We start from the raw sequence: 25,668 nt of genomic DNA on the forward strand, positions 1-25,668 counted from the left end.
ATCAAAGAATAAATGAGTAATTAAATTTGGCATCTTGTGTGTACGATTTGGATGATTGATGTTGACTATGCTTCGGAATCTAACGTTGGTATGGTGAAGCAGCGATACATCGATCGTCCATAGGTTACGCAATTGAGATCGATCAAGTTATATATATGATATAAGCAATCATGATGCAAAATACGGTATATATGATATATTGTTTCTGTTTCGTTCATTCAAACACTTAATGGTTATTTTCCTTTGAGCGATCAATGGTCATTTGCTTCTTGATCCGACATTAGTATGGTGAAGCAATGACGTGTTGATCAATCATACTGAATTAAAAATTGAGGTGTGTTTGACGGTCTAAAATTGGTGAATTAGGGTTCATGACGGCATAAGGGTTGTGTTGTCAAAGAGTTATGCGATTAGGGTTGTGATTGCGCAAGAGTTGTGCTTTAAAGTATCAAGTGTTGACGCGAAAATCGACGTCGATTTCAAATGAGTTGCTCATTAAAATTTTGCATCGGGGCGCTGCCTCTGATAACCCCGCAAGGGGGCGCTGCCCCCTTGAACCCCGTCCGCTGATCGGTTAGTGGAACCCCCGGCTAACTCTGCGTAGATTGATCGGTCGCCGAAATTTAATTTGGTTTTAATTAATTAAAATAATTTAAATTAATAATAATAATGTGTTTATTATTATTGTCTTGTGGTGATCGGTTATGGCCTTAGTTTTTTTGTTTGGGGATTTTAAAATACGACCTGTGTGCCGTGCCTCTCTTTTAATCTCTTAATGTAACTTCTTTTCTCATCTCACTACCTCGTATGTAAAACGAGTTTCTTTTTTGTAATGTAATGTTATGAAGAAAGAGAAGAATAAAGTATCAAAGGAGGACAACTTTGAAGATCTTGCTTGGAGAAGCTTAGATCATTATTTGGTTAGCTTAAATTCTCTCATTGGCTTGGGAGAACAATTGCGCTAGGGGTCATAATTGTTTCATTATGTATGATGATGCATGTGAATGTATATTGATGCATGTGAGAGACAATTTATATGATAAATAAGCTGGTGAGATCAGACTAATTGCAAATTCCCTCAATTAAATATTAAGTTTATGATTTCCAAGTTTTAGCACTCATCAAGACTAGTACGCGGGGTACATATTCTATATTAGTAAGGTGCGATGGGATAATTGTAATATTTAATTGCTAAAACAATGGGTCAAACTTAAATAAACAAATTATAATAAGATTATATATGTTTAGAAGCAAGAGTTGGAAATGATCCATGTGATGGATTGGAATAAGGAGTTATTCACCCAACTAAAATATTCGAGAGTTGTATTAGATACAATTGGAAGGAGTTCCTACCTAAATAACCTAGTTTTGTGTAATCCGCCTACGCGGACTGAAATTCTGGTATCAGATATGAGATGTCAAAGGTAATGTCACGACACTAATATATGAGTAACACAAACAGGATAAAGATACAGAGTGGTAAAGCAAAAGCCACAAGTAATTGTTAACCCAGTTCGGTGCAACTCACCTACGTCTGGGGGCTACCAAGCCAGGAAGGAAATCCACTAAATAGAATCAGTTCAAAGACTCTCTGTACACTTCATCAAGTTACAGTCTTTCTCACCTAATCTCTACCCGTGCAATTTCTACCTAAGCACTCTTAGATATGAGAACCCACTCACTTCTCTACAATCACACATGTGATTTTAAACAACAATCCCTTGAGAAAAGAAAACACTTTTCAATAACACACACTTAATTTTACTTCACAGTTTCAATCAAGTAGACACACACTTGATCTTGCTTAACAACTTTGATCAAGTAGACACACACTTGATCTTACTTCACAACTTTGATCAAGTAGACACACACTTGATCTTGCTTCACACACTCTTGCTTAACAGCTTTAGAGTGACAAATTACAACCACAAATCAGACCAATTCAATCATCAAAAGATGACTTGAATGGCTTACAAGTCTCACGACTAAACAAGACACAAACCCTAGCTCTCTCTCTATATTTCGCTCAGTATTGGTTGTGTTTCAAATCAGGTTTTCCATGTCCTATTCATAGAAGCATTCAGCTGGGCTTGGACATCTTGAAAACCCTAAAACTATTTTCCAGTTAAATCTTTTCATAACAGCTGGTTAGATCTCTTTGGGAAATAAGTAAATCAGGTTGTAATCAATGATTCAATGCGCCTGCAAATCAGATCTTCAATCATACATAGATTGCCATTAAATGCGCAATCACATAACACCAGACATTCATACTGAATGTTCTATGTACAGGATGTCATGACATCGGGTCTGACATCCTGGAACAATCCTGCATAATTCCATAATTCCTTTTATAATTTTTAGCAGGTACAAAACATTAGATGTCATGACATCGTGTATGACATTCTGAAATAATCCTGCATGATCATGTTTTCCATTTAAGCTCCAGCAGGTACACATCATCAGATGCCATGACATTATGACATTCTGAAACAATCCTGCATGATTGTGTTCTTGAACTCCAGCAGGTACACAGGATACCTTAAGTTAAGACATCACACATAACATCTTGTGAACACTCTTTGTTTTACCAAAATTGCTGCCAACACTTAGAACCAACACGGACTTAAAACAAAGTGAAATGTGGATCTCGACCCACTAGAAAATCTTCCAACGGGATTTTCCAAATCAAATGGTGAGGGTCATTTGTTTTGTGTGAAATAGTGGGAGCATATTTAATTAAAGGCCTAATTAAATGTGTTATTGATACTTATATTTTCATTATTTTCATGTAGATTACCATGACAACAAACAACTCTAAGAACATTTTGCGATCAATCCTTGACAAGAAATATTGTCTAGGACAAATTTTGTGGATTGGCACCGAAATCTGAGGATTGTCCTCAAACATCATAGAAAGTTGTATGTCTTGGAGAAACCTGTTCCTGAAGAGTAACCTCCTAGTTCTGCACCTAAGGAGGAAAGAGATAAATATAAGAAGCATGTCGATGATGCCAATGAAACTACTTGCCTCATGCTAGCTACCATGAACTCAGAGTTGTAAAAGCAACATGAGAACATGGCAGCGTTCGATATGATCGAACACCTGAAGATGCTCTATCAAGAGCAAGCAAGGTATGAAAGGTTTGAAGTTTCAAAAGCCCTTTTTCAAGGCAAGTTAGCTGAGGGAGCCCCTGTACGTCCCCGCGTGCTCAAGATGATTGGGTATGTGGAAAAACTTGAGAGGTTGGGTTTTCCCCTCGGAAAGTAACTTGTGACTGATTTGATCTTGCAATTGTTGCTAAATAGATTCAGTCAATTTGTCCTTAATTTCAATATGAATGATATGGAAAAATCACTTCCTGAACTGCTAGCCATGTTAAGAACTGTTGAGCAGAATCTGACGTCAAAAGGGAAGTCCATTCTGATGATCGGAAATGGAAAGAGACAGAACAAAAGACCCACCAAGCAGGGTGATAAAGGGAAAGGCAAGGAAGTTGCCAAACCCAAACCCACTGCTTCCACTTTGAAGCCTAGTGGATGCATAGCAAAGGAAGGCACCTTCTTCCATTGCGGTAAGACCGGACACTGGAAGAGAAACATCCCAAAGTATCTGGAAGATAAGAAGAATGGAGTAGAGACTTTAACTTCAGATATTTTTGTTATTGAAATTAATTTATCTACTTCAGCATCATGGGTATTAGATACTGGATGCGGTTCTCGCATTTGTACCAATACGCAAGGGCTAAAAAGGAGTATACATTTGGAAAAAGGTGAAGTTGACTTACGAGTTGGCAATGGAGCAAAGGTTGCTGCTTTAGTCGTAGGAACTTATGTATTGACTTTACCTAGTGGTTTAATAATTCAGTTAGAGAACTGTTATTATGTACCTGCAATTAGAAGGAATATTATTTATGTTTCTTGTTTAGATAAGTTTGGTTTTTCATTTATAATAAAGAATAACTGTTGCTCCATTTATTTGAATGATATATTCTATGCTACTGCACAAATGAACAATGAACTATATGTCCTTGATCTTGAAATGCCTATTTATAACATTAATACTAAAAGGATGAAACCTAATGAGTTAAATCCAACTTACCTTTGACATTGTCAATTAGGCCACATAAATGAGAAACGCATTTCCAAACTCCATAAAGATGGACTCTTGGACTCTTTTGATTATAAATCATATGAGACATGCAGATCTTGTTTACTTGGAAAGATGAAAAAGTCTTCATTCACATGAAAAGGTGAAAGAGCTAATGATCTTTTGGCCCTCATACATACTGATGTATGTGGACCATTGAACATACCAGCCAGAGGAGGTTTTCAGTACTTCATCACATTTATTGATGATTTCAGTAGATATGGTTATGTGTATTTAATGAAACACAAATCAGAGTCCTTTGAAAAGTTCAAGGAATTCAAGAATGAAGTACAAAACCAACTAGGTAAGAATATTAAAACTCTTCGATCAGATCGAGGTGGTGAGTATTTAAACCTAGAGTTTGATGACCATCTGAAAGAGTGTGGGATCATATCCCAACTTACTCTTCCTGGAACACCCCAATGGAATGGTGTATCCGAGAGAAGAAATTGAACCTTGTTAGACATGGTCTGATCCATGATGAGTCATGCCGATCTTCCAAACTCCTTTTGGGGACATGCACTATTGACAGTAGCTTACACACTTAACCGTGTTCCATCCAAAAAGGTTGAGAAGACACCATATGAGATATGGAGTGGTAAGAAACCACATATGTCTTACATGAAGGATTGGGGTTGCGAAGTTTATGTGAAACGATAAATTTCAACTAAGCTTGAGCCCAAATCTGACAAGTGCTTATTTGTGGGGTATCCTAAAGAAACAATAGGGTATTACTTCTACAATCCTTCTGAGGGCAAAGTGTTTGTTGCTCGAACTGGAGGTTTTCTAGAAAAGGATTTTATTTCCAAAGGAATCATCGGGAGGAAAGTAGAGCTTGAAGAAATTCAAGAATCACAAAGCATTGATACTCCTATGGAGGACTTAAAGCAGGAAACACAAGTAGTTGTGGAAGAGCAACCTGCTCAAGTAGAACAACACCAACGTAGGTCAAGCAGGATACATCACCTACCTGAGAGATATGGATATCTCATAACTGATCAAGGTGATGTATTACTCATCGATCAAGATGAGCTTGTGACCTACCAAGAGGCCATAACTGGTCCCGAGTCTGAGAAGTGCCTAGAAGCCATGAAATCTGAAATGGATTCCATGTACACAAACCAAGTTTGGACCTTGGTAGAGCCTCCTTTAGGAGTTAACCCTATAGGATGCAAGTGGGTCTTTAATAATAATACTGACATGGATGGTAAGGTACATACCTATAAGGCAAGACTGGTTGCAAAAGGATATAAACACATTCATGGGGTTAACTATGATGAAACCTTTTCACCAGTTGCAATGCTTAAATCTGTTCGGATTTTACTTGATATCGCTGCATATCATGATTATGAAATATGGAAGATGGATGTCAAAACTGTTTTCCTTAATGGGAATCTTCTTAAGGACGTGTACATGACATAGCCTGAAGGATTTGACATACCAGAAGAAGCCCAAAAGATATGTAAGTTACAAAGATCAATCTATGGATTGAAGCAAGCTTCCAGAAGCTGGAATCTTCGTTTTGATGAAACAGTAAAACAATATGGATTCATCAAGAACGAAGATGAGCCTTGTGTCTACAAGAAGGTAGTGGAAGCGTGATCATTTTCCTGGTATTATATGTAAATGACATATTACCCATTGGAAACGATGTCCCTACCCTGCAACAAGTAAAGTCTTGGTTAGGGAAATGCTTTTCTATGAAGGGCCTAGGTGAAGCAGCATATATATTAGGAATCAAGATCTATAGAGATAGATCACAAAAACTGCTTGGCCTAAGTCAGAGTACATACATAGACAAAGTGCTGAGACGCTTTAATATGCATGATTCCAAGAAAGGATTCATACCTATGCAACATGGCTTGTGTCCATCAAAAACACAATCCCCTTCAACTAAGAAAGAAAGGTATAGCATGAATAAGATTCCTTATGCATTTGCAATAGGATCTATCATGTATGTCATGTTATGTACTCGACAGATGTCTCGTATGCTTTAAGTGCAACTAGTAGGTACCAATCTGATCCCGGTGATGCTCATTGGGTAACTGTCAAGACTATCCTTAAGTATTTGAGAAAGACTAAGGAGTCATTCTTGATAGATGGAGGTCAGGAAGAGCTTGCTATAATTGGATACCGATGCTAACTTCCAGACAGATAAGGATGACTTTAGATCGCAATCTGGTTATGTGTTTTGCTTAAATGGTGGCGTTGTAAGTTGGAAAAGATCAAAGCAAGATACAGTTATTGATTCTACAACCGAGGCCGAGTATATTGATGCCTCAAGTGCAGAAAAGGAAGTTGTTTGGATCAAAAAGTTCATTAGTGAACTTGGCATAGTTCCTAGCATTGTGGATCCCATTAGTCTCTATTGTGATAACAATGGTGCTATCGCACAAGCTAAGGAGCCTAGATCTCACCAACGACCCAAACACATACTTAGGTGTTATCACCTCATTCGAGAGATAATAGATAGAGGAGATGTGAAAATATGCAGAGTACCTACACTTGACAATATCGCTGACCCACTGACAAAGCCTCTTGCGCAGCAAAAGCATGATGGCCATACTAGATCTATGGGCATTAGGGGTATGCCTGATTGGCTCTAGTGCTAGTGGGAGATTGTTGGTGTAATACCTAGAGGCCAATACTTTTGGTACTTGTATCGAATTATTTATTAATAATAAAAGGCTTTTTCTTTATTATGTTTGTTTAATAAAGTCCCTAGAATAGCTAGTCCGTTTAATGTATCAAGTGTGACTTAATCATGAGATCCCATGAAAGATAAGGACACTATTCTTAAAGTATACGTAGTCGAGATTTATTGTGAAGTGGGATAACATTAAAGCATTAAGAATATTATGTATATAGACTGATGATCACATCTAATGGATCATGGATAAGGAGTTATCAAGTCTTAAACATAGGTATGAATATTAAGAGTAATATTTATACTTGATTGACCCATTATGAGAATACTATATAAAATGTTATGCAAAGTTTCATAAGTTATTCTCATGGTGATAATGGCGTATACCACCCTTCGATCTGAAACCACTATGGACCCTAGATGTAGAGTCGGGTGCCTTATTGTTGACCAAACATTATCCGTAACTGGATGACCATAAAGACAGCTGATGGGTACTCCACGAAACATGCTGAGGGACATGAGTGACCTAGATGAAATGTTTCCATCCTGCGAAACAGGATAAATTTCTACGGGCCCAATATTGAATTGGACAATGATTACACAGTCTATGCCTTATGTTCAATATAGATATGGGGGAAAAAGGGTAATTGTACACATAAGTATTATCACAAAAGGATTTGTCAGATCACATGATATTTTCGTGTCTTGCGTAGCAGTGATGTGTTGCTAGATACATCTCACTGTTTATTATGTTAAATATGTGATTTAATATAATTGCTAATGTAGCAAAAACCTACCGGGTCACACACAAAAGGACGAATTGATGAGAGATAGAGTAACTAAGGAACATTGTAAGGTACAATGCACTTAAGTGAATTGTAGAATATCGTAAGGTACAATGTACTTAAGTAGAATACGAAATATGGTAAGGTACCACACGCTTAACTGATTTTGGCATATCATAAGGTATGAGCCACATACACTTACGTGGGTTTTTTAGCTTACAACTCACACAAGTGGTTCTATAAATAGAACCCTTGTGCAGAAGCATTTGTGCAGTTGTAATTTCATTTCTCTCTCTCTCTCTCTCTATCTCACTCAAAGCCTTCATTTGTAGCAACTAGCACTTAGATTGAAGGAATCCGTTCATGTGGACTGAGTAGAGGCATTGTCACTATTCAATGTTTGTGATCGCTCCGTAGATATGCATCAAAGGTTTCAATCCCCACAAGAGGTAACGATTCTATCACTGATCATGCCCATTCGTAAGGATTACTAAAGGAGAGTTTTTTTTAAATTCCGTTGTGTTTTGGTTCGCTCTTCTCCTTTAGATACATATGAGCAGGTAAATGAGTAGCTGCTTAGAAGTTAAAGGATGGCGTTGAGGTTGTTCTTCTTTCTTTTCTGTTTTATGCGATGTTTTAGATTCTGTTGTTCTAATTTATAACATTAGGCGGGTGGATGTTTGTTTTTGCTATTTGCTATTGGTTTTTGATGTTGTTTATGTTGAAGGCATTTTCTATAACTATGTTGATGTTATTAGACATACTTGGTCATTGAATTATTTTAAATTGACTATTTCACTGCGAAGAGCCTATGAAAAGGCTGTTGAATTGTAATTCCTTGTGTCGAAGTAGGTTGCTCGACAGAATAAGGAAGTGTCGAACCATCTAGAGTGTTAAGTTGTGTTAGTGTGTCGAAGTGTCGAAGCATGTTGCTTCACACAGGATTTCGACTCAGACCTATTTTAGTAGTGTTAGCTATTTTGGGCTTTTATAGTTTTGGGTTTTGACTTGAGATCCAAGTTAACCTAAATCTATAAATAGTGGGAGTAACCCTTATTTTTGTAATGAAGTGAATAGAGCATTCATAACATTGTATTCACAGTATTTTGCAGTTGCAAAGTGAATAAGAAGTTTTCCACAGTTTGTGGGCAGAGAGAAACTATGCAGAATTATATTACTCTTCTCCTTCATCGTTATTTACACTCTTTATTTCTCCATTGTTCTTCTCTTTTCATTGCTACTGTGTTGGTGATAACAATCTTGTTCATCAAGATTGATTGAAATTCTCCATAGGTTTTGAGGGATTTCCAACATCTGGTATCAAGAGCTCCAGTTGATCGATTCGTGGGAAGAAAAACACCATGGAAACGAATCATCCAAATGGGCATTTTCTAGTAAATCTTCCGATTCTCAAGAACAACAATTATGAGAATTAATGCAAGCAGATAAAGGTTGTGTTGTGTTATCAAGATCTTTGGGATCTTGTGAAGGAAGGAGTAGCAACGCTTGCAGAAGTCGCGACAGATCAAGAAAATACTACACATAAAGAATTGAAGAAGAAAGATTACAAAGCTCTCTTTATAATCCATCAATATGTTGATGCATACAACTTTGAAAAGCTTAGTGATGCAAAGTCAGTGAAAGAAGCATGGGAAATTCTGGAGAAATTGTTTGGAGGCACGGAGAAGGTGAAAGAGGTGAGGTTACAAACTCACAAAGAACGTATGAATTTCTTCAGATGGAAGACAATGAAAGCATAATTGATTTCTTCACCAAGGTTACAAAACTGGTGAATCAAATAAAGGTATGTGGAGAAGTGTTGACATCAAGATTTGTTGTTGGAAATATCTTGAGGTCGTTGGCTCCAAAGTTCAGCCATGTGGTAGTAGCCATAGAAGAGTTGAAAGATTTGTCAAAACTGACAAAGGAAGAGCTTCAAGGGACACTTGAATCTCATGAACAAAGAATGGCTGAGAGAGTTGTAGGAAAGTCGAAGAACGATATGGCTTTGCAGGCTAAATCAACAAAAGAAAGAAAAGGCAAAGGAAGCTAGAATGGAAACAAAGACAGATGAGGTTACAACAATTCGGCTGGTTGAAATCCGCAAGTAGGAAACTGGTCGAATCAGAGAAAACCCTGGAACCAAGGCAACCAAAGAGGTGGTGTTGCAGGTAGAGGAAAAGGTGGTGGTTAAAACCTAGACAAGAGACACACTTAGTGTTACCATTGTCTGAAGTATGGTCACTATTCTAGTAATTGTCCAGAAAAGCATAAGAATTAAGAAACTTATGCAAAGATGGAGAAACATGAAGAAGAAGAGACGTTATTGATGGTTACAACAAGAGATGGAGAGAGATTCAAGGACCAGTGGTACTTGGACTCAGGATGCTCATCACACATGTCAGGAAGAAAAAATTGGTTTGTCAACATAAAACCCTAAATGAAGAACATGGTGAAATTTGCAAATGACAACTGTAACACCCCGATAAAATAAGATAATTATTTAATTTAAGTTAATATTATATTTATTAATTTAATTAAATAATTGGAATTATTGGAATTATTATTATTGGGTTATTATTTTATTGGAATAAAAGTTGGAAATTAGAAAAGGTCTCATTTTAGTAAAAAGGTTCATTTTTCACGTGAAAAGGAAAAAGGGACAGAAAAGTGGAAAAGGGCAAAGAGAGCCAGAGAACAAGGGTTGAAGAGAGGAAAAGCTTGAAGCTTAAAGATTCGCCGGATTAACTCAAGTAAGGGGGGTTTATCATCGTTTAATGGGTATTATGGGATAATATGTACTGGGTAGTGATAAACCATTGATTTACCTCTAATTGGAATGATGTATGATGAAATTTGTGAAATATTGGATGAACGAAAATTGGATTATAAATGAAGGAAATTCGTAGGAATTAGATGTAATAATGTTAGATTTTGTGAAATCGAATAGTGTATGAATTGTGTTAGAGGATATGAACGAATAATGTGTAAAATTGGACTGTGGAAGGTTGAATTGGATAGATCTCGTAGCAGAGAAAACCATAGCAGATCTGGAAAACTGGTTTCTGGTCATACGCGTATGGCACTAGGCAATACGCGTATGAGATGGTCTGGTACGCGTATGGCACTAGGCAATACGCGTATGGATGAAGAAGATGATGTTTTGAACGTAGTTTGGTCTCTGTTGGTACGCGTATGGGGAAGTGATACGCGTAGCATACGCGTATGAGATGGTGTTACGCGTATGGGATTGGCTGAGAAATGGGCCATACGCGTATGGGACTAGGCAGTACGCGTATGGGCAGGATTGTGATTTTTCTGTGCTGTTGTTGTGCAGTTTTTGGTTGTTCAGCTGAGTAATGTGATCTAGCTGATGTACGATATATTAGGGATCATTTCCCGTTGTTTTGAGTAGTATAGGTATTAGTAGAGTGTGCTAATACTGTGGTTGTTCTTTGGCATGATCTGATATGCTTATGTGATAAATACTGATGATGCGTGATGGTATGCATGATCTTGTGAATGTATCAGTTATGTGTGCATTTGTGAATAGACTGTTTTATGGCTTAGAGTGTGAGCATATGTCTATTCTTGAATTGTGGTTGATGATGTAGCATTGCTAGGTGATTAGCATGCATATTGTGGCCTTTATGGTGGTAGCTAATTCCCATGGTGAGGGATTAGTGAGTTAGTCATTTTGGACTGTTGTTGATGTTTGCATGCTAGGTGAGTTAGCGTGCATAGCATGGCCCTTGGGGTGGTAGCTAATTCCCATGGTGAGGAATTAGTGAGTGAGTCACTAGGTCTCAAATGAGTGGGACTAGTGGGCTTGGTAGCCGTGCCTGGATTTGGACGGTGAGGTGAACTATATGTTCACAAATAGTCGGTACCGCATGCATGGAGTCTCATTGCATAATATGTGTATGGCGTATAATATGAATGGATGTATTCCAATATTATACGTGTGTTGTATTGATATTGAGTATGAGCATGAGTTGTATTGTATTGAGTATGATATTTGAATTGATGTACCGTTACCGGATGTGTGATGTGATTAGGGTGATTAATGTGTTAAGTTACTTAACATGACATGATATTTTATAATGCTTATTATATCGATTGAGGAACTCACCCTTACAACTATTTTTCAGGTAACGAGCAGTGATTGAGTGGAAACTAGTCCTTGGAGTCTAGTGTAGTTCCTTAGTGGGTCATGCTCTGGTAGATGTAACATCGGGATGGGATGTTTTACTATGTTTTCATTTGGTTGTTGAACAACTTTACATGTAATGTATTACATGGTTTGAATGTTGTTGTTAACTTCTATCCGCTGCGAATTATGCAAATGTTTATTTTGATAAATAAATGAGTATGACCAGGTATTTTGGAACATGGTGGGAAGTTGTTTGTGTGACACCCTTAACTGCATAATTACTCTGATTTATATGTTGCTATTTTAATTAAATATTTGGGGTATTTTAGAAGGGTGTTACATTAGTGGTATCAGAGCATAGTCGGTCGTGTCGAGTCGTAATTATTCTGTTCCCCTGTACGGGATAGGTGTTGTGTAACCCTATCAGTACTTATTGTTTAGCTTGTTGGGCTTTCAGAATAGAGATGGCTGGAAGAGGTAGAGATGATGCTGCGATTGCTGAGGCTCTGGGTATGCTAGCTGGAGTACTTGGAGGGAATCCGAATGTTGCGGGAATGGGAGCTGCTCGTCAACTGAGTGAGTTCCAGAAGAACAATCCTCCAATGTTCAAGGGAGCATACGATCCAGATGGCGCTCAGAAGTGGTTGAAGGAGATCGAGAGAATCTTCCGAGTGACTGAGTGTGCCGATAACCAGAAGGTCAGGTTCGGTACGCATATGCTGTCAGAAGAAGCAGATGATTGGTGGGTTGCTACCCGCACTGAATTGGAATCTGCTGGGAATGCTGAGATTACTTGGGCAGTGTTCAGAGAGAGATTCCTGAGGAAGTATTTTCCAGAGGATGTCAGAGGAAAGAAAGAGATAGAGTTCTTGGAATTGAAGCAGGGCAATCGGTCTGTTACTGAGTATGCTGCTAAGTTCACATAGCTGTCGAAGTATTACACTCCCTATGATGAGGCTACTGGGGAATTCTCGAAATGTGTGAAGTTTGAGAACGGGTTACGTCCCGAGATCAAGCAGGCTATTGGATATCAGCGGATTAGAGTGTTTTCTGATTTGGTTGACTGTTGCAGGATTTTTGAACAGGATACCAAAGCTAGAGCGGAGAGCTATCAGCAAAGGGTTGATAGGAAAGGCAAGAATCAGAATGATCGTGGGAAACCGTATGCAGTTGGCAAAGGTTTCCAGAGACAGAGTGGGATGAAGAGGCCTAGTGGGGGAGACTCCAGTGCCCCTGCTAAGTGTTACAGATGTGGTCAGGCTGGACATTGTATCCATGAGTGTACCAGTAATGAGAAGAAGTGTTTCAAGTGTGGAAAAGGTGGTCACTTGGCTGCAGATTGCCGGTTGAAGACTATGACTTGTTTCAACTGTGGAGAGGTGGGTCATATCAGTCCACAGTGTCCTAAGCCGAAGAGAGAGAACCAGTCGGGAGGCAAGGTCTTTGCTTTATCGGGTTCTGAGACTTTTGTAGATGATCGTTTGATCCGAGGTACGTGTTATATTAATGGCTTTCCTCTTGTAGCTATTATTGACACCGGTGCTACTCATTCCTTTATATCTTTGGATTGTGCTGTGAAACTTAAGTTAGAGATATCTGAGATGCATGGGGGTATGGTGATTGATACTCCTGCGAAGGGTTCAGTGACTACTACTTCAGTTTGTTTAAATTGTCCTTTGAGTATTTTTGGTAGAGACTTTGGAATAGACCTAGTGTGTCTTCCACTAGTACAGATTGATGTTATTCTGGGTATGAACTGGTTGGTGTTTAACCGAGTCTATATCCGTTGTTTTGATAAGACTGTGATTTTTCCTGAGATTGAGGAAGGGAAGAGTTTGTTTCTATCTGCAAGGCAGGTGAATGAAGCAGTAGTAGATGGAGCAGAGTTGTTTATGCTGTTAGCGACTTTGGAGGCTAAAGATAAACTGATGATTTGCGATCTAGCTGTGGTGTGTGATTTTCCTGATGTGTTTCCGGAAGAAGTGAATGAATTGCCGCCAGAGCGTGAAGTTGAGTTCTCGATTGATTTGGTACCTGGTACTAGGCCGGTATCGATGGCTCCGTACCGTATGTCTGCTGTTGAGTTAACTGAATTGAAGAGTCAGTTGGAAGATCTGTTGGATAAGAAATTTATTCGTCCGAGTGTGTCACCGTGGGGTGCACCAGTGTTATTGGTTAAGAAGAAAGAAGGTACTATGAGGTTGTGTGTAGACTACAGGCAACTGAATAAAGTGACGATCAAGAATCGGTATCCTTTGCCGAGGATTGATGATTTGATGGATCAGTTGGTTGGTGCGAGTGTGTTCAGCAAAATAGATTTGAGATCAGGGTATCATCAGATACGTGTGAAGACTGAGGATATTCAGAAGACTGCTTTCAGAACAAGGTATGGACATTATGAGTATTCTGTAATGCCTCTTGGTGTGACTAATGCGCCTGGAGTGTTTATGGAGTATATGAATAGGATTTTCCATCCGTACCTAGATAAGTTTGTTGTGGTGTTTATTGATGACATTTTGGTGTATTCGAAATCTGAAGAAGAGCATGCTGAGCATTTGAGAGTGGTGTTAGGAGTTCTACGAGAAAAGAAGTTATTTGCTAAACTATCCAAGTGTGAATTCTGGTTAGAAGAGGTTAGTTTTCTTGGTCATGTGATTTCAAGAGGTGGTGTTGCTGTTGATCCTTCTAAGATAGAAGCGGTATCTAAGTGGGAAGCTCCGAAGTCAGTTTCTGAGATAAGGAGTTTTCTTGGACTTGCAGGTTATTATAGGAAGTTCATTGAGGGATTTTCTAAGTTGGCGTTACCGTTGACGATGTTGACTAGAAAGGGGCAAGCGTTTGTTTGAGACTCAAAATGTGAAGAAGGTTTCCAAGAGTTAAAGAGAAGGTTGACTACTGCTCCTATTCTGATATTACCGAGTCCGTCAGAACTATTTGAGGTTTACTGTGATGCTTCATTGTTGGGTTTGGGTGGTGTGTTGATGCAGAATAAGCAGGTTATAGCTTATGCTTCGAGACAATTGAGGGTTCATGAGAGGAACTATCCGACACACGATTTAGAGTTGGCAGCTGTGGTATTTGTTCTGAAGTTATGGAGGCATTACTTGTATGGGTCAAGATTTAAGGTTTTCAGTGACCATAAGAGTTTAAGGTATTTGTTTGATCAGAAAGAGCTGAATATGAGACAGAGGAGATGGTTAGAGTTTCTGAAGGATTATGACTTTGGTTTGAATTACCATCCGGGTAAAGCAAACGTAGTAGCTGATGCATTGAGTCGGAAATCATTGCATATGTCTATGTTAATGGTTAGAGAATTGGATTTAATTGAGCAGTTTAGAGACTTGAGTTTGGTGTGTGAGAGTACTCACAATAGTGTTAAGTTGGGAATGTTGAAGTTAACGAGTAGTATTCTGGATGAGATCAGAGAGGTTCAGAAATCCGATGTGCTGTTGGTTGATAAGTCGACTCTAGTGAATCAAGGTCAAGGTGGTGAATTCAGAGTTGATGAGAATGGTGTTTTGAAATTTGGTAATCGGGTGTGTATTCCGGATGTTACCGAACTTAAGAAGAGTATTCTTGAAGAAGGACATCGTAGTGGCTTGAGTATTCATCCTGGAGCTACGAAGATGTATCATGATTTGAAAAAGTTATTTTGGTGGCCGGGAATGAAAAGAGAAATTGCGAGTTTTGTTTATTCTTGTTTGACTTGTCAGAAGTCAAAGATTGAGCATCAGAAGCCGTCTGGACTAATGCAACCGTTGGCTATTCCAGAGTGGAAGTGGGATAGTATCAGTATGGATTTTGTTTCTAGTTTACCGAGGACAAGTAAGAATTTTGAAGCTATTTGGGTGATTGTTGACAGATTGACGAAATCGGCTCATTTCATTCCGATCAGAATGGATTATCCGTTAGAGAGATTAGCTGAGCTGTATATTGAGAAAATTGTAAGTTTGCATGGTATTCCGTCGAGTATTGTTTCGGATAGAGATCCTAGATTTACATCGAAGTTCTGGGAAGGTTTGCAGAAGGCTTTGGGAACTAAGCTGAGATTGAGTTCTGCATATCATCCGCAGACTGACGGTCAGACTGAGAGGACGATTCAGTCACTAGAGGATCTTTTGAGGGCTTGTGTTTTGGAAAAGGGAGGTGCTTGGGATTGTTATTTACCTTTGATTGAGTTTACCTACAACAATAGTTTTCATTCGAGCATTGGCATGGCACCGTTTGAAGCTTTGTATGGTAGGAGATGTCGGACACCTTTATGTTGGTATGAGTCCGGTGAGAGTGCTGTGGTTGGACCGGAGATTGTTCAACAAACTACGGAAAAGATTAAGATGATTCAGGAGAAGATGAGGATTGCTCAGAGTCGTCAGAAGAGTTATCACGACAAGAGAAGGAAGTCACTTGAGTTCCAAGAGGGAGATCATGTGTTTCTTCGTGTTACTCCGATAACTGGGGTTGGTCGAGCTTTGAAGTCGAAGAAGTTGACACCTCGATTTATTGGTCCTTATCAGATTTTGGAGAGGATAGGGGAGGTAGCCTATCGTATCGCTTTACCGCCGTCACTTGCGAATTTGCATGAGGTTTTTCATGTGTCTTAGTTGAGGAGGTACATTCATGATCCGTCGCATGTGGTCCAAGTAGATGATGTCCAGGTGAGAGATAACCTGACTGTCGAAACATCACCTATGAGGATTGAGGATCGAGAGTTGAAGCAATTGCGGGGTAAAGAGATTACTTTGGTGAAGGTAGCTTGGGGAGGACCAGCAGGTGGCAATGTGACTTGGGAACTTGAGAGTCAGATGAAAGAGTCCTATCCAGAGTTATTCGCTTGAGGTATGTTTTCGAGGACGAAAACTCTTTTAGTGGGGGAGAGTTGTAACACCCCGATAAAATAAGATAATTATTTAATTTAAGTTAATATTATATTTATTAATTTAATAAAATAATTGGAATTATTGGAATTATTATTATTGGGTTATTATTTTATTGGAATAAAAGTTGGAAATTAGAAAAGGTCTCATTTTAGTAAAAAGGTTCATTTTTCACGTGAAAAGGAAAAAGGGATAGAAAAGTGGAAAAGGACAAAGAGAGCCAGAGAACAAGGGTTGAAGAGAGGAAAAGCTTGAAGCTTAAAGATTCGCCGGATTAACTCAAGTAAGGGGGGTTTATCATCGTTTAATGGGTATTATGGGATAATATGTACTGGGTAGTGATAAACCATTGATTTACCTCTAATTGGAATGATGTATGATGAAATTTGTGAAATATTGGATGAACGAAAATTGGATTATAAATGAAGGAAATTCGTAGGAATTAGATGTAATAATGTTAGATTTTGTGAAATCGAATAGGGTATGAATTGTGTTAGAGGATATGAACGAATAATGTGTAAAATTGGACTGTGGAAGGTTGAATTGGATAGATCTCGTAGCAGAGAAAAGCATAGCAGATCTGGAAAACTGGTTTCTGGTCATACGCGTATGGAACTAGGCAATACGCGTATGAGATGGTCTGGTACGCGTATGGCACTAGGCAATACGCGTATGGATGAAGAAGATGATGTTTTGAACGTAGTTTGGTCTCTGTTGGTACGCGTATGGGGAAGTGATACGCGTAGCATACGCGTATGAGATGGTGTTACGCGTATGGGATTGGCTGAGAAATGGGTCATACGCGTATGGGACTAGGCAGTACGCGTATGGGCAGGATTGTGATTTTTCTGTGCTGTTGTTGTGCAGTTTTTGGTTGTTCAGCTGAGTAATGTGATCTAGCTGATGTACGATATATTAGGGATCATTTCCCGTTGTTTTGAGTAGTATAGGTATTAGTAGAGTGTGTTAATACTGTGGTTGTTCTTTGGCATGATCTGATATGCTTATGTGATAAATACTGATGATGCGTGTTGGTATGCATGATCTTGTGAATGTATCAGTTATGTGTGCATTTGTGAATAGACTGTTTTATGGCTTAGAGTGTGAGCATATGTCTATTCTTGAATTGTGGTTGATGATGTAGCATTGTTAGGTGATTAGCATGCATATTGTGGCCTTTATGGTGGTAGCTAATTCCCATGGTGAGGGATTAGTGAGTTAGTCATTTTGGACTGTTGTTGATGTTTGCATGCTAGGTGAGTTAGCGTGCATAACATGGCCCTTGGGGTGGTAGCTAATTCCCATGGTGAGGAATTAGTGAGTGAGTCACTAGGTCTCAAATGAGTGGGACTAGTGGGCTTGGTAGCCGTGCCTGGATTTGGACGGTGAGGTGAACTATATGTTCACAAATAGTCGGTACCGCATGCATGGAGTCTCATTGCATAATATGTGTATGGCGTATAATATGAATGGATGTATTCCAATATTATACGTGTGTTGTATTGATATTGAGTATGAGCATGAGTTGTATTGTATTGAGTATGATATTTGAATTGATGTACCGTTACCGGATGTGTGATGTGATTAGGGTGATTAATGTGTTAAGTTACTTAACATGACATGATATTTTATAATGCTTATTATATCGATTGAGGAACTCACCCTTACAACTATTTTTCAGGTAACGAGTAGTGGTTGAGTGGAAACTAGTCCTTGGAGTCTAGTGTAGTTCCTGAGTGGGTCATGCTCTGGTAGATGTAACATCGGGATGGGATGTTTTACTATGTTTTCATTTGGTTGTTGAACAACTTTACATGTAATGTATTACATGGTTTGAATGTTGTTGTTAACTTCTATCCGCTGCGAATTATGCAAATGTTTATTTTGATAAATAAATGAGTATGACCAGGTATTTTGGAACATGGTGGGAAGTTGTTTGTGTGACACCCTTAACTGCATAATTACTCTGATTTATATGTTGCTATTTTAATTAAATATTTGGGGTATTTTAGAAGGGTGTTACAACAACACTCTAGCAGCTAAAGGTGTTGGTGATGTTCTGATTATGAGGAAAGATGGCAGGAGGTCAGTAATTTCAAATGTGTTGTACATACCAGGCATGAAGAGTAATTTGCTCATCATAGGGCAGTTAGTCGAAAAGAACTACAAGGTGTTGATCGAAGACATGATGATGAGAGTTCTCGACTCAAATGGAAGGTTGATCTTGAAGGCTCCAATGTCTCAGAATAGAACCTTCAAGATTAAACTAAATGTGATGAAGCATAAGTGTCTTGCAACAGCAACCAACAGAGATGAATGGATATGGAATTATAGACTTGGTCATCTCAATTTCAAAGACATCAGTGATTTGAAGAGAAGAAAATATGGTTTCAGGATTACCAGAAATCGACATTCCAAATGAAGTGTGTGAAGAATGCGTGCAGGAGAAGCAACATAAGAACAACTTTACTAAGGATGCAGGAAGCGATCGAAGGAAATTCTTGAAGTCATATACTCTGATGTATTGGTCCTCTCCAGGTGGATTCGATTGGAGATAACAAATACTTAGTTACATTCATAGATAATTTCAGTCAAAAACTGTGGTCTTACGTGATCAAGAAGAAAAGTGAAGTGATCGAGGTATTTTCCAAGTTTAAATCTATGGTCGAAATATAGAGCGGTCGAAAGATTAAGATTTTGAGGACTGATGGTGGTGAAGAATATGTGTCGAAAGATTTCGATGCATTATGTGTGAAAGAAGGGATCGTGCATGAGGTGGTGCCACCGCACACTCCCCAGCAGAATGTAGTCGTAGAAAGGAAGAATAGAACCATTATGAATATGGTTAGAAGTATGTTGAAAGGAAAACATTTACCCAAATAATTATGGGGAGAAGCTGTGTTCACTGCGACATATATCATGAACAGATGACCGACGAAGAAGCTAGAAGGAATCACGTCAAAAGAATGTTGGTCTGGTGTCAAGCCTAGCTTGAGTCATCTGAGGGTGTTTGGATCTATAGCACATAGACATGTGCCAGATCAGTTGAGAAGAAAACTTGATGACAAGTCGAGTCAGATGATCTTGATAGGATATCATTCGACTGAAGGATAAAAGTTGTTCGACCTAGTGAATAAGCAAGTGGTGATCAGCATGGACATGATCATAGATGAGCTTAGATAATGGGATTAGAATGAGAATGTCAAGAAAGATTCAGTGAGAATCTTTTATGATGAACCAGCTAGTGAAGTCGAAAGAGAAGTTTGATAGGAAGAAGTCAGAGGTGAAGCAGGCCCAAGTAGACCTCAAAGAACAAGACACATGCCTGCAAGGTTGCAAAAATTTGTGATTACATCAGATGATGTGGACAATGAAGAAGGTGAGTTGGTACATTATGCTTTCTACACAGATGTCAAACCTGCCAATGCAACTGAGGCATTGAAAGATTCGAAGTGGATGAAAGCAATGGACGAAGATCTGAAGTCAATCCAAGTCAACAATACTTGGTCACTTGTCGAATTGCCCTAAAACAAGAAGGAAATCAATGTGAAGTGGGTATACAAGGTGAAGTTGAATCCCAGAGGAGAAGTGACTCGACACAAGGCGAGACTTGTGGCGAAAGGATTTCTTCAGAAAGAAGGAATCAACTTCGATGAGGTTTTTGCACCTGTTGTTAGGATCAAAACAATGAGGTTGGTTGTTAGTCTAGAAAACATGAACAACTTGCAGATGTGTCAGATGGATGTGAAATATGCATTCCTTAGTGGCCTCTTAGAAGAAGAAGTTTATGTTACACAACCAGCTGGGTTTGTGAAACATGGCGAAGAAAGAAAGGTGTACATGCTGCATAAAGCCCTGTATGGACTTAAACAAGCTCCAAGAGCTTGGAACAAGAAGATAGATGACTTTCTAAGGGAGAAGGAATTTGTGAAGTGAACAAGTGAAGATGAAGTATATGTAAGAAGAAGCCAGAGTGAATTGCTTATACTATGCCTCTATGTCGATGACCTATTGATAACAGGTAGTTGCAAGAAGAAGATCGAAGACTTCAAAGGTGATCTCAACAAGGAATTCGAAATGTCAGATTTGGGTGACATTTCATATTTCCTTGGCATCGAACTCTACAATAGTAGTAGAGTTTTAATGATGCATAAAAGAAGGTATGTAGGAAGATTCTCAAGAGATTTGAGATGCAAGATTGCAATCCAACTTCGACTCCAACCGAGCCCATATTACAACTGTCAAAAGATTCAGATGAAGATGATGTCGATCTAACCCAATATAGAAGACTTATTGGGTCACTTCGATACCTTTGTCACACAAGGCATGACTTAGCATACAATGTAGGTATGGTGAGTAGATTCATGCAGAAGCCAAAGGTATCACATCTAGCAGCGGCGAAGAGGATACTAAGGTATCTGAAAGGGACTCTCGACTATGGCAGTTTGTTTCCTGCAGCTGATGAAGGAAAAAATGCAAATTAGTGGGATACACCGACTCAAATTGGTGTAGTGATCTTGAGGATTGAAAATCCACAGCTGGCTATGTGTTTATGCTAGGTGGTGCACCAGTTGCTTGGAGTTCGAAAAAAGAGCCAGTAGTGGCATTATCATCATGCGAAGCAGAATAGATAACTACTTCTCTTTGTGCACGTCAATCAACATGGATGGTGAATCTGGTCGAAGAGATAACAACGAAGAGTCATGGAGCAATTACCATGAGAATCGACAACATGTCAGCTATCAATCTGGCAAATAATCTGATAGCACATGGGTGAAGCAAGCACATCGAAATGAGGTTCCATTATCTTCGAGAGCAGGTAGCAGATGGGAAGATGAATGTGGAGCACTGCAGAACTGAGAATTAGATTGAAGACATCATGAGAAAGGGAGTCCATGTCGAAGTGTTCAGAAGATTAAGGGCTATGATGAATGTAGATAACTTATACACAATGAATTAAGCGGTGTGTTGAATTATAATTTCTTGTGTCATAGCAGGTTTCTCGACAGAACAAGGAAATGTCAAACCACCTAGAGTGTTAAGTTGTGTTAGTGTGTCGAAGTGTCGAAGCATGTTGCTTCACACAGGATTTCGACTTAGGTCTATTTTAGTAGTTTTAGCTATTTTGAGCTTTTATAGTTTTGGGCTTTGGCTTGAGGTCCAAGTTAACCTAAATCTATAAATAGAGGGAGTAACCCTTATTTTTGTAATGAAGTGAATAGAGAATTTATAACATTGTATTCACGGTATTTTGCAGTTGCAAAGTGAATAAGAAGTTTTCTACAGTTTGTGGGCAGAGAGAAACTCTGCAAAATTATATTACTTTTCTCCTTCATCTTTCTTTACACTCTTTATTTCTCCATTGTTCTTATCTTTTCTTTGTTATTGTGTGGGTGATAACAATCTTGTTCATCAAGATTGATTGAAATTCTCCATAAGTTTTGGGGGATTTCCAACAAAGGCGAGCATGTGATGACAAATATTTAATTTAATGCATGTTTTGAATAACATGTGTTACGGAGAAGGTTTGTGTTGTGTTTTAAGTGACACCCTGTGTATGTAGTTGTTGTATATTCGCTTTATTTCGCGTTCAGGTTTAGGGTGTTACACTTAGGATCATTGACCCAAGAGACTTCTTTGCCTTGAATTTTAGAAATAGTATTTTGGTTCTTCCTTTGGCTAGATTTTATATTGATAATTTTGGTGTTTTTGTCTCCTTCCTTTGGCCATTCACTTTTTGCTATTTGACTCCACCAAGTTTCTTCCGATCTTAGCATCTTATCAACTCCCCCTTTCACTTTTAAAATTTCTGTTTTAGAATTCTCATAAGGGGCTCTATCCTGGATTTGTTTTGGAGATTTTCTAGATCTTTTCTCCTTTGGTTTGGAATTGCTCCAAAAGTCTTTTTTCCCCATTTTGAGAGGTTGTGAAGAGTTTGTTGTTGCTTCTGCTCATAGTTAGCCTGAGTCAATCTTGAATGTTGGTTTACCACTTCACTACTTTTTTCATTAGTTGTACAGTCCGTTTCAAATCTAATAAATTTAGCGTGCTGATTATGCTTGTAAAGAGAGTCAAAATTGAACCTTTAAAAAAATAAGATTGTGATACAAAGCATATCTTATGAGGTATGTATTAGTATAATGATGATAAGTATTAAACCAGTTATTAGACACAGGATATCTATCGAATCTAGCTTGAATAAAATTATTCTCTTGATTGTTAGACTAGGTAAAAGGTTGGGCTGTGTAACCTATATCTTTGAGGTTACAACTAGCAATAGTATCATTAAATTTATTGGTAATACCTAGTTCAATAGGGTTGTCCCCTTGTTTTTCATCGACATTAGTAAAAATATTAAAGTCCTCACACAATCCAATCATTTATGTTTTCCAAGCTATACAATTCAGAGAGCATAGATCATGTAAGGTATTTTTTGTTGTGATTAGGGTAGCCATAAATACTAGTTATTCTACAAATGTTAAATTGATTACTGAGAGCAAAGTAGACATCAATATACTTCTCATTATCATTCAGAAGTCATATGAACAAACTTAATTTTTATATGGAATTGACACATATTTGGGCAAAAATTGAAGAGTTTTTTTATTGAAAGAGGGATAGATGAACTTAGATTCCGAGAGGAAGACTGTATTAGGGTGTTGAGAGTTAATCGAGTGCTTTAGGGTTCTAACTATTTGGGTCTTTCCTAATCCCCAACAATTCATGTAACACCTAAGGTTGAAGAGGGTGGGGAGTGGTTGTAACACCAGAGACCGAAGAGTGCAAGGAGTGCTCGCCCGAATTCACATCGGATTGAGAGAATCCTGAGGTTGTGCAAGTATGAGATTGTGTGGTTGAAAGAAGGATTAGAAGGATTTATTGGTACTACCTATACCAACAAGACACATCTTCTTTTTGATAGCCTAATAAATAAGAACTCTACAATTAAACGTGTTTGACTTTGAGTAGTATTTGGATGGACGACCTTCTGGGAAGTTTCTAAAGTGTATATGAGGACAAAACATGCTTAAAATGATATCAGAGCAGACCTCTCATACTACGATGTGGTTCGGGAACCAATCAAGCGGAGGCTGGTGGATATGCACCTAAGATCGAAGAGTGTGGAGAGTGATTGTAACACCCGAGACCGAAGAGTGCGGGGAGTGGTCGCCTGAATTCACATCGGAATGAGAGGATTCTGAGGTTGTGCAAATATGCATGGTTGAAGGAAGCCTTATAAGGATTGGTTGATACTACATATACCAACAAGACAGATCTTTTCGATAACATAACAAATAAGAATTTCATAGTTAAGCGTGTTTGAGTTGAAGTAGTATTTGGATGGACGACCTTTTGGGAGGTTTCTCGAAAAACGTGTGAGTGAGGATAAAATAAATTGAAAAAATATGTGTTGGTATGTAGGATCAGTCGATAATCTTAAAAACGGTTTAGGATTATTAGAGTTTGTATCATTTTTGTTCATTGTTGTTAATTGTAAAACTATAGTATCCTCACACCTTTGATATCAGGATATCCTTCCTTTGATTCTGCATCTATTGTGTACCTACTTCTGTTATTTTAATGAGACCCTCAGGATTAGGGCTTGGTATACCAGTTGCAGGAGAAGTCATATGGTTGTTTATGTCACCGATTTCTGTTGTATCTTTAATTTTCTTGCCAAACTCCGTTGCTCTGAGCCAGTTGCCATATGGCTTTGTTTCACTGAGGTTATGTTCAATGTTAATTTCTTGCAGGCAAAAATCCTCATTATGCCATACTGTTCCACACACAAAGCAAAACATTGGAAGTTTTTCATAGAGAAATTCTATCTAGACATTTTAAATACTTATTTTTAACAACAAAAAATTGTAATATAACAAAGTTAACAAAATATATTTTTTTTAACCCGTACAAACTAGTCAAATACTCGTTATCACTTATATTAAGCACTTAAATAAACATCAAACAACGAAAGGGATAGTTTATTATCTGATGACATAGTTCATAATATATTCATAACAATGCCTTCTTGACGATTACTATTATTTCTAATAGGTCTAATTTCAACCCATTTTTGGTAGCAATGAAACCACTATCTTAACTTCAAGGTTGAACATGTTTGTCATGTTTCTGATGATACAATATGATATTAGGATGAACATCAAAGTCTCTAACGAAAGAATCATCTTGTTTTACTTCACTTGAAACTTGCTTGTCATGTTTCTGATGATAAAATATGATATTAGGATGAACATCAAAGTCCTTAACAAAAGAATGATCTTCTTTTTCTTGAGCTGGAACTTTAATTAGGTTTTTAATTGCTTCTGGCATAACTTGCTCATTCATCTTATTCTTCCAATACTCTCCCAAATCCTTTCTTCCATAGCTCATGGTAGCAACCTATTAATTTCAACATGATTAAATCACAGTAACAAAAATTAACCTACGTTTGGTTTCAATTTAAAAAAAAAATGATTCTGATTTGAAATATGCTAGAGTTTAGTTAGGGTTTCTGACAAAATCAATTGAAATTTTAATTGCTGCAGAACTAAACATGGAAAAATGAATTGAAACTTACCATGAGAAGAGAGAAGAGAATGAAAAAAAGTTGCATGGACTTCATTTTTCTTCTTGATTATTATATTTATTTTTGAATGATATAAGTCACATTGTGTAACTATATATATACACAAACATAATAAGAGTCAAGTGCATTGATACTTGTGATGTCAAAGTTGGTCCAATGCACTATCAATTTAATTAATTCAAACAGACTTTTCATTATATATTTTTAATTTGATTATAGAACCAAGTCAAGTGAAGTCATAGTATTTTGTTAATTGGAGAATTATTATGAAATTTATGGCCACTATATGAATATGGGCAAAATAAAATGTCACCGACCAAATAAGTTATTTATTTTGGTATTTCATTGTTCCATGCTTTTTAATGAATTCAAACTTAAAATACATCAATTTTAATAATATATAAAGTAAATTTAATATAAAAATCATTTTGTTTATTGTGTTCTATAGAATTAAACACATTCCACTTTTAAT

The 25,668-nt window shown here is 37.9% G+C and overlaps 1 protein-coding gene across 1 annotated transcript in view; it reads right to left on the bottom strand.

The window, feature by feature from the left end:
* LOC127117577 (uncharacterized) overlaps positions 1-25,310 on the bottom strand; it is a 43,362-nt gene extending 18,052 nt beyond the window's left edge. Inside the window, exons 1-2 of the mRNA XM_051047640.1 lie at positions 25,188-25,310; positions 24,920-25,009 (exon numbers count right to left, since the gene is read on the bottom strand). Of these exons, the coding sequence (XP_050903597.1) occupies positions 24,920-25,009; positions 25,188-25,232 (135 nt within the window). The 5' untranslated portion in view covers positions 25,233-25,310. The remainder of the gene's footprint in view (positions 1-24,919; positions 25,010-25,187) is intronic.
* Between the last annotated feature and the right edge of the window lie 358 nt (positions 25,311-25,668).

This window comes from Lathyrus oleraceus, chromosome 2 (genome assembly GCF_024323335.1).
Source record: "Lathyrus oleraceus cultivar Zhongwan6 chromosome 2, CAAS_Psat_ZW6_1.0, whole genome shotgun sequence".
Classification (NCBI taxonomy): Eukaryota; Viridiplantae; Streptophyta; class Magnoliopsida; order Fabales; family Fabaceae; genus Lathyrus; species Lathyrus oleraceus.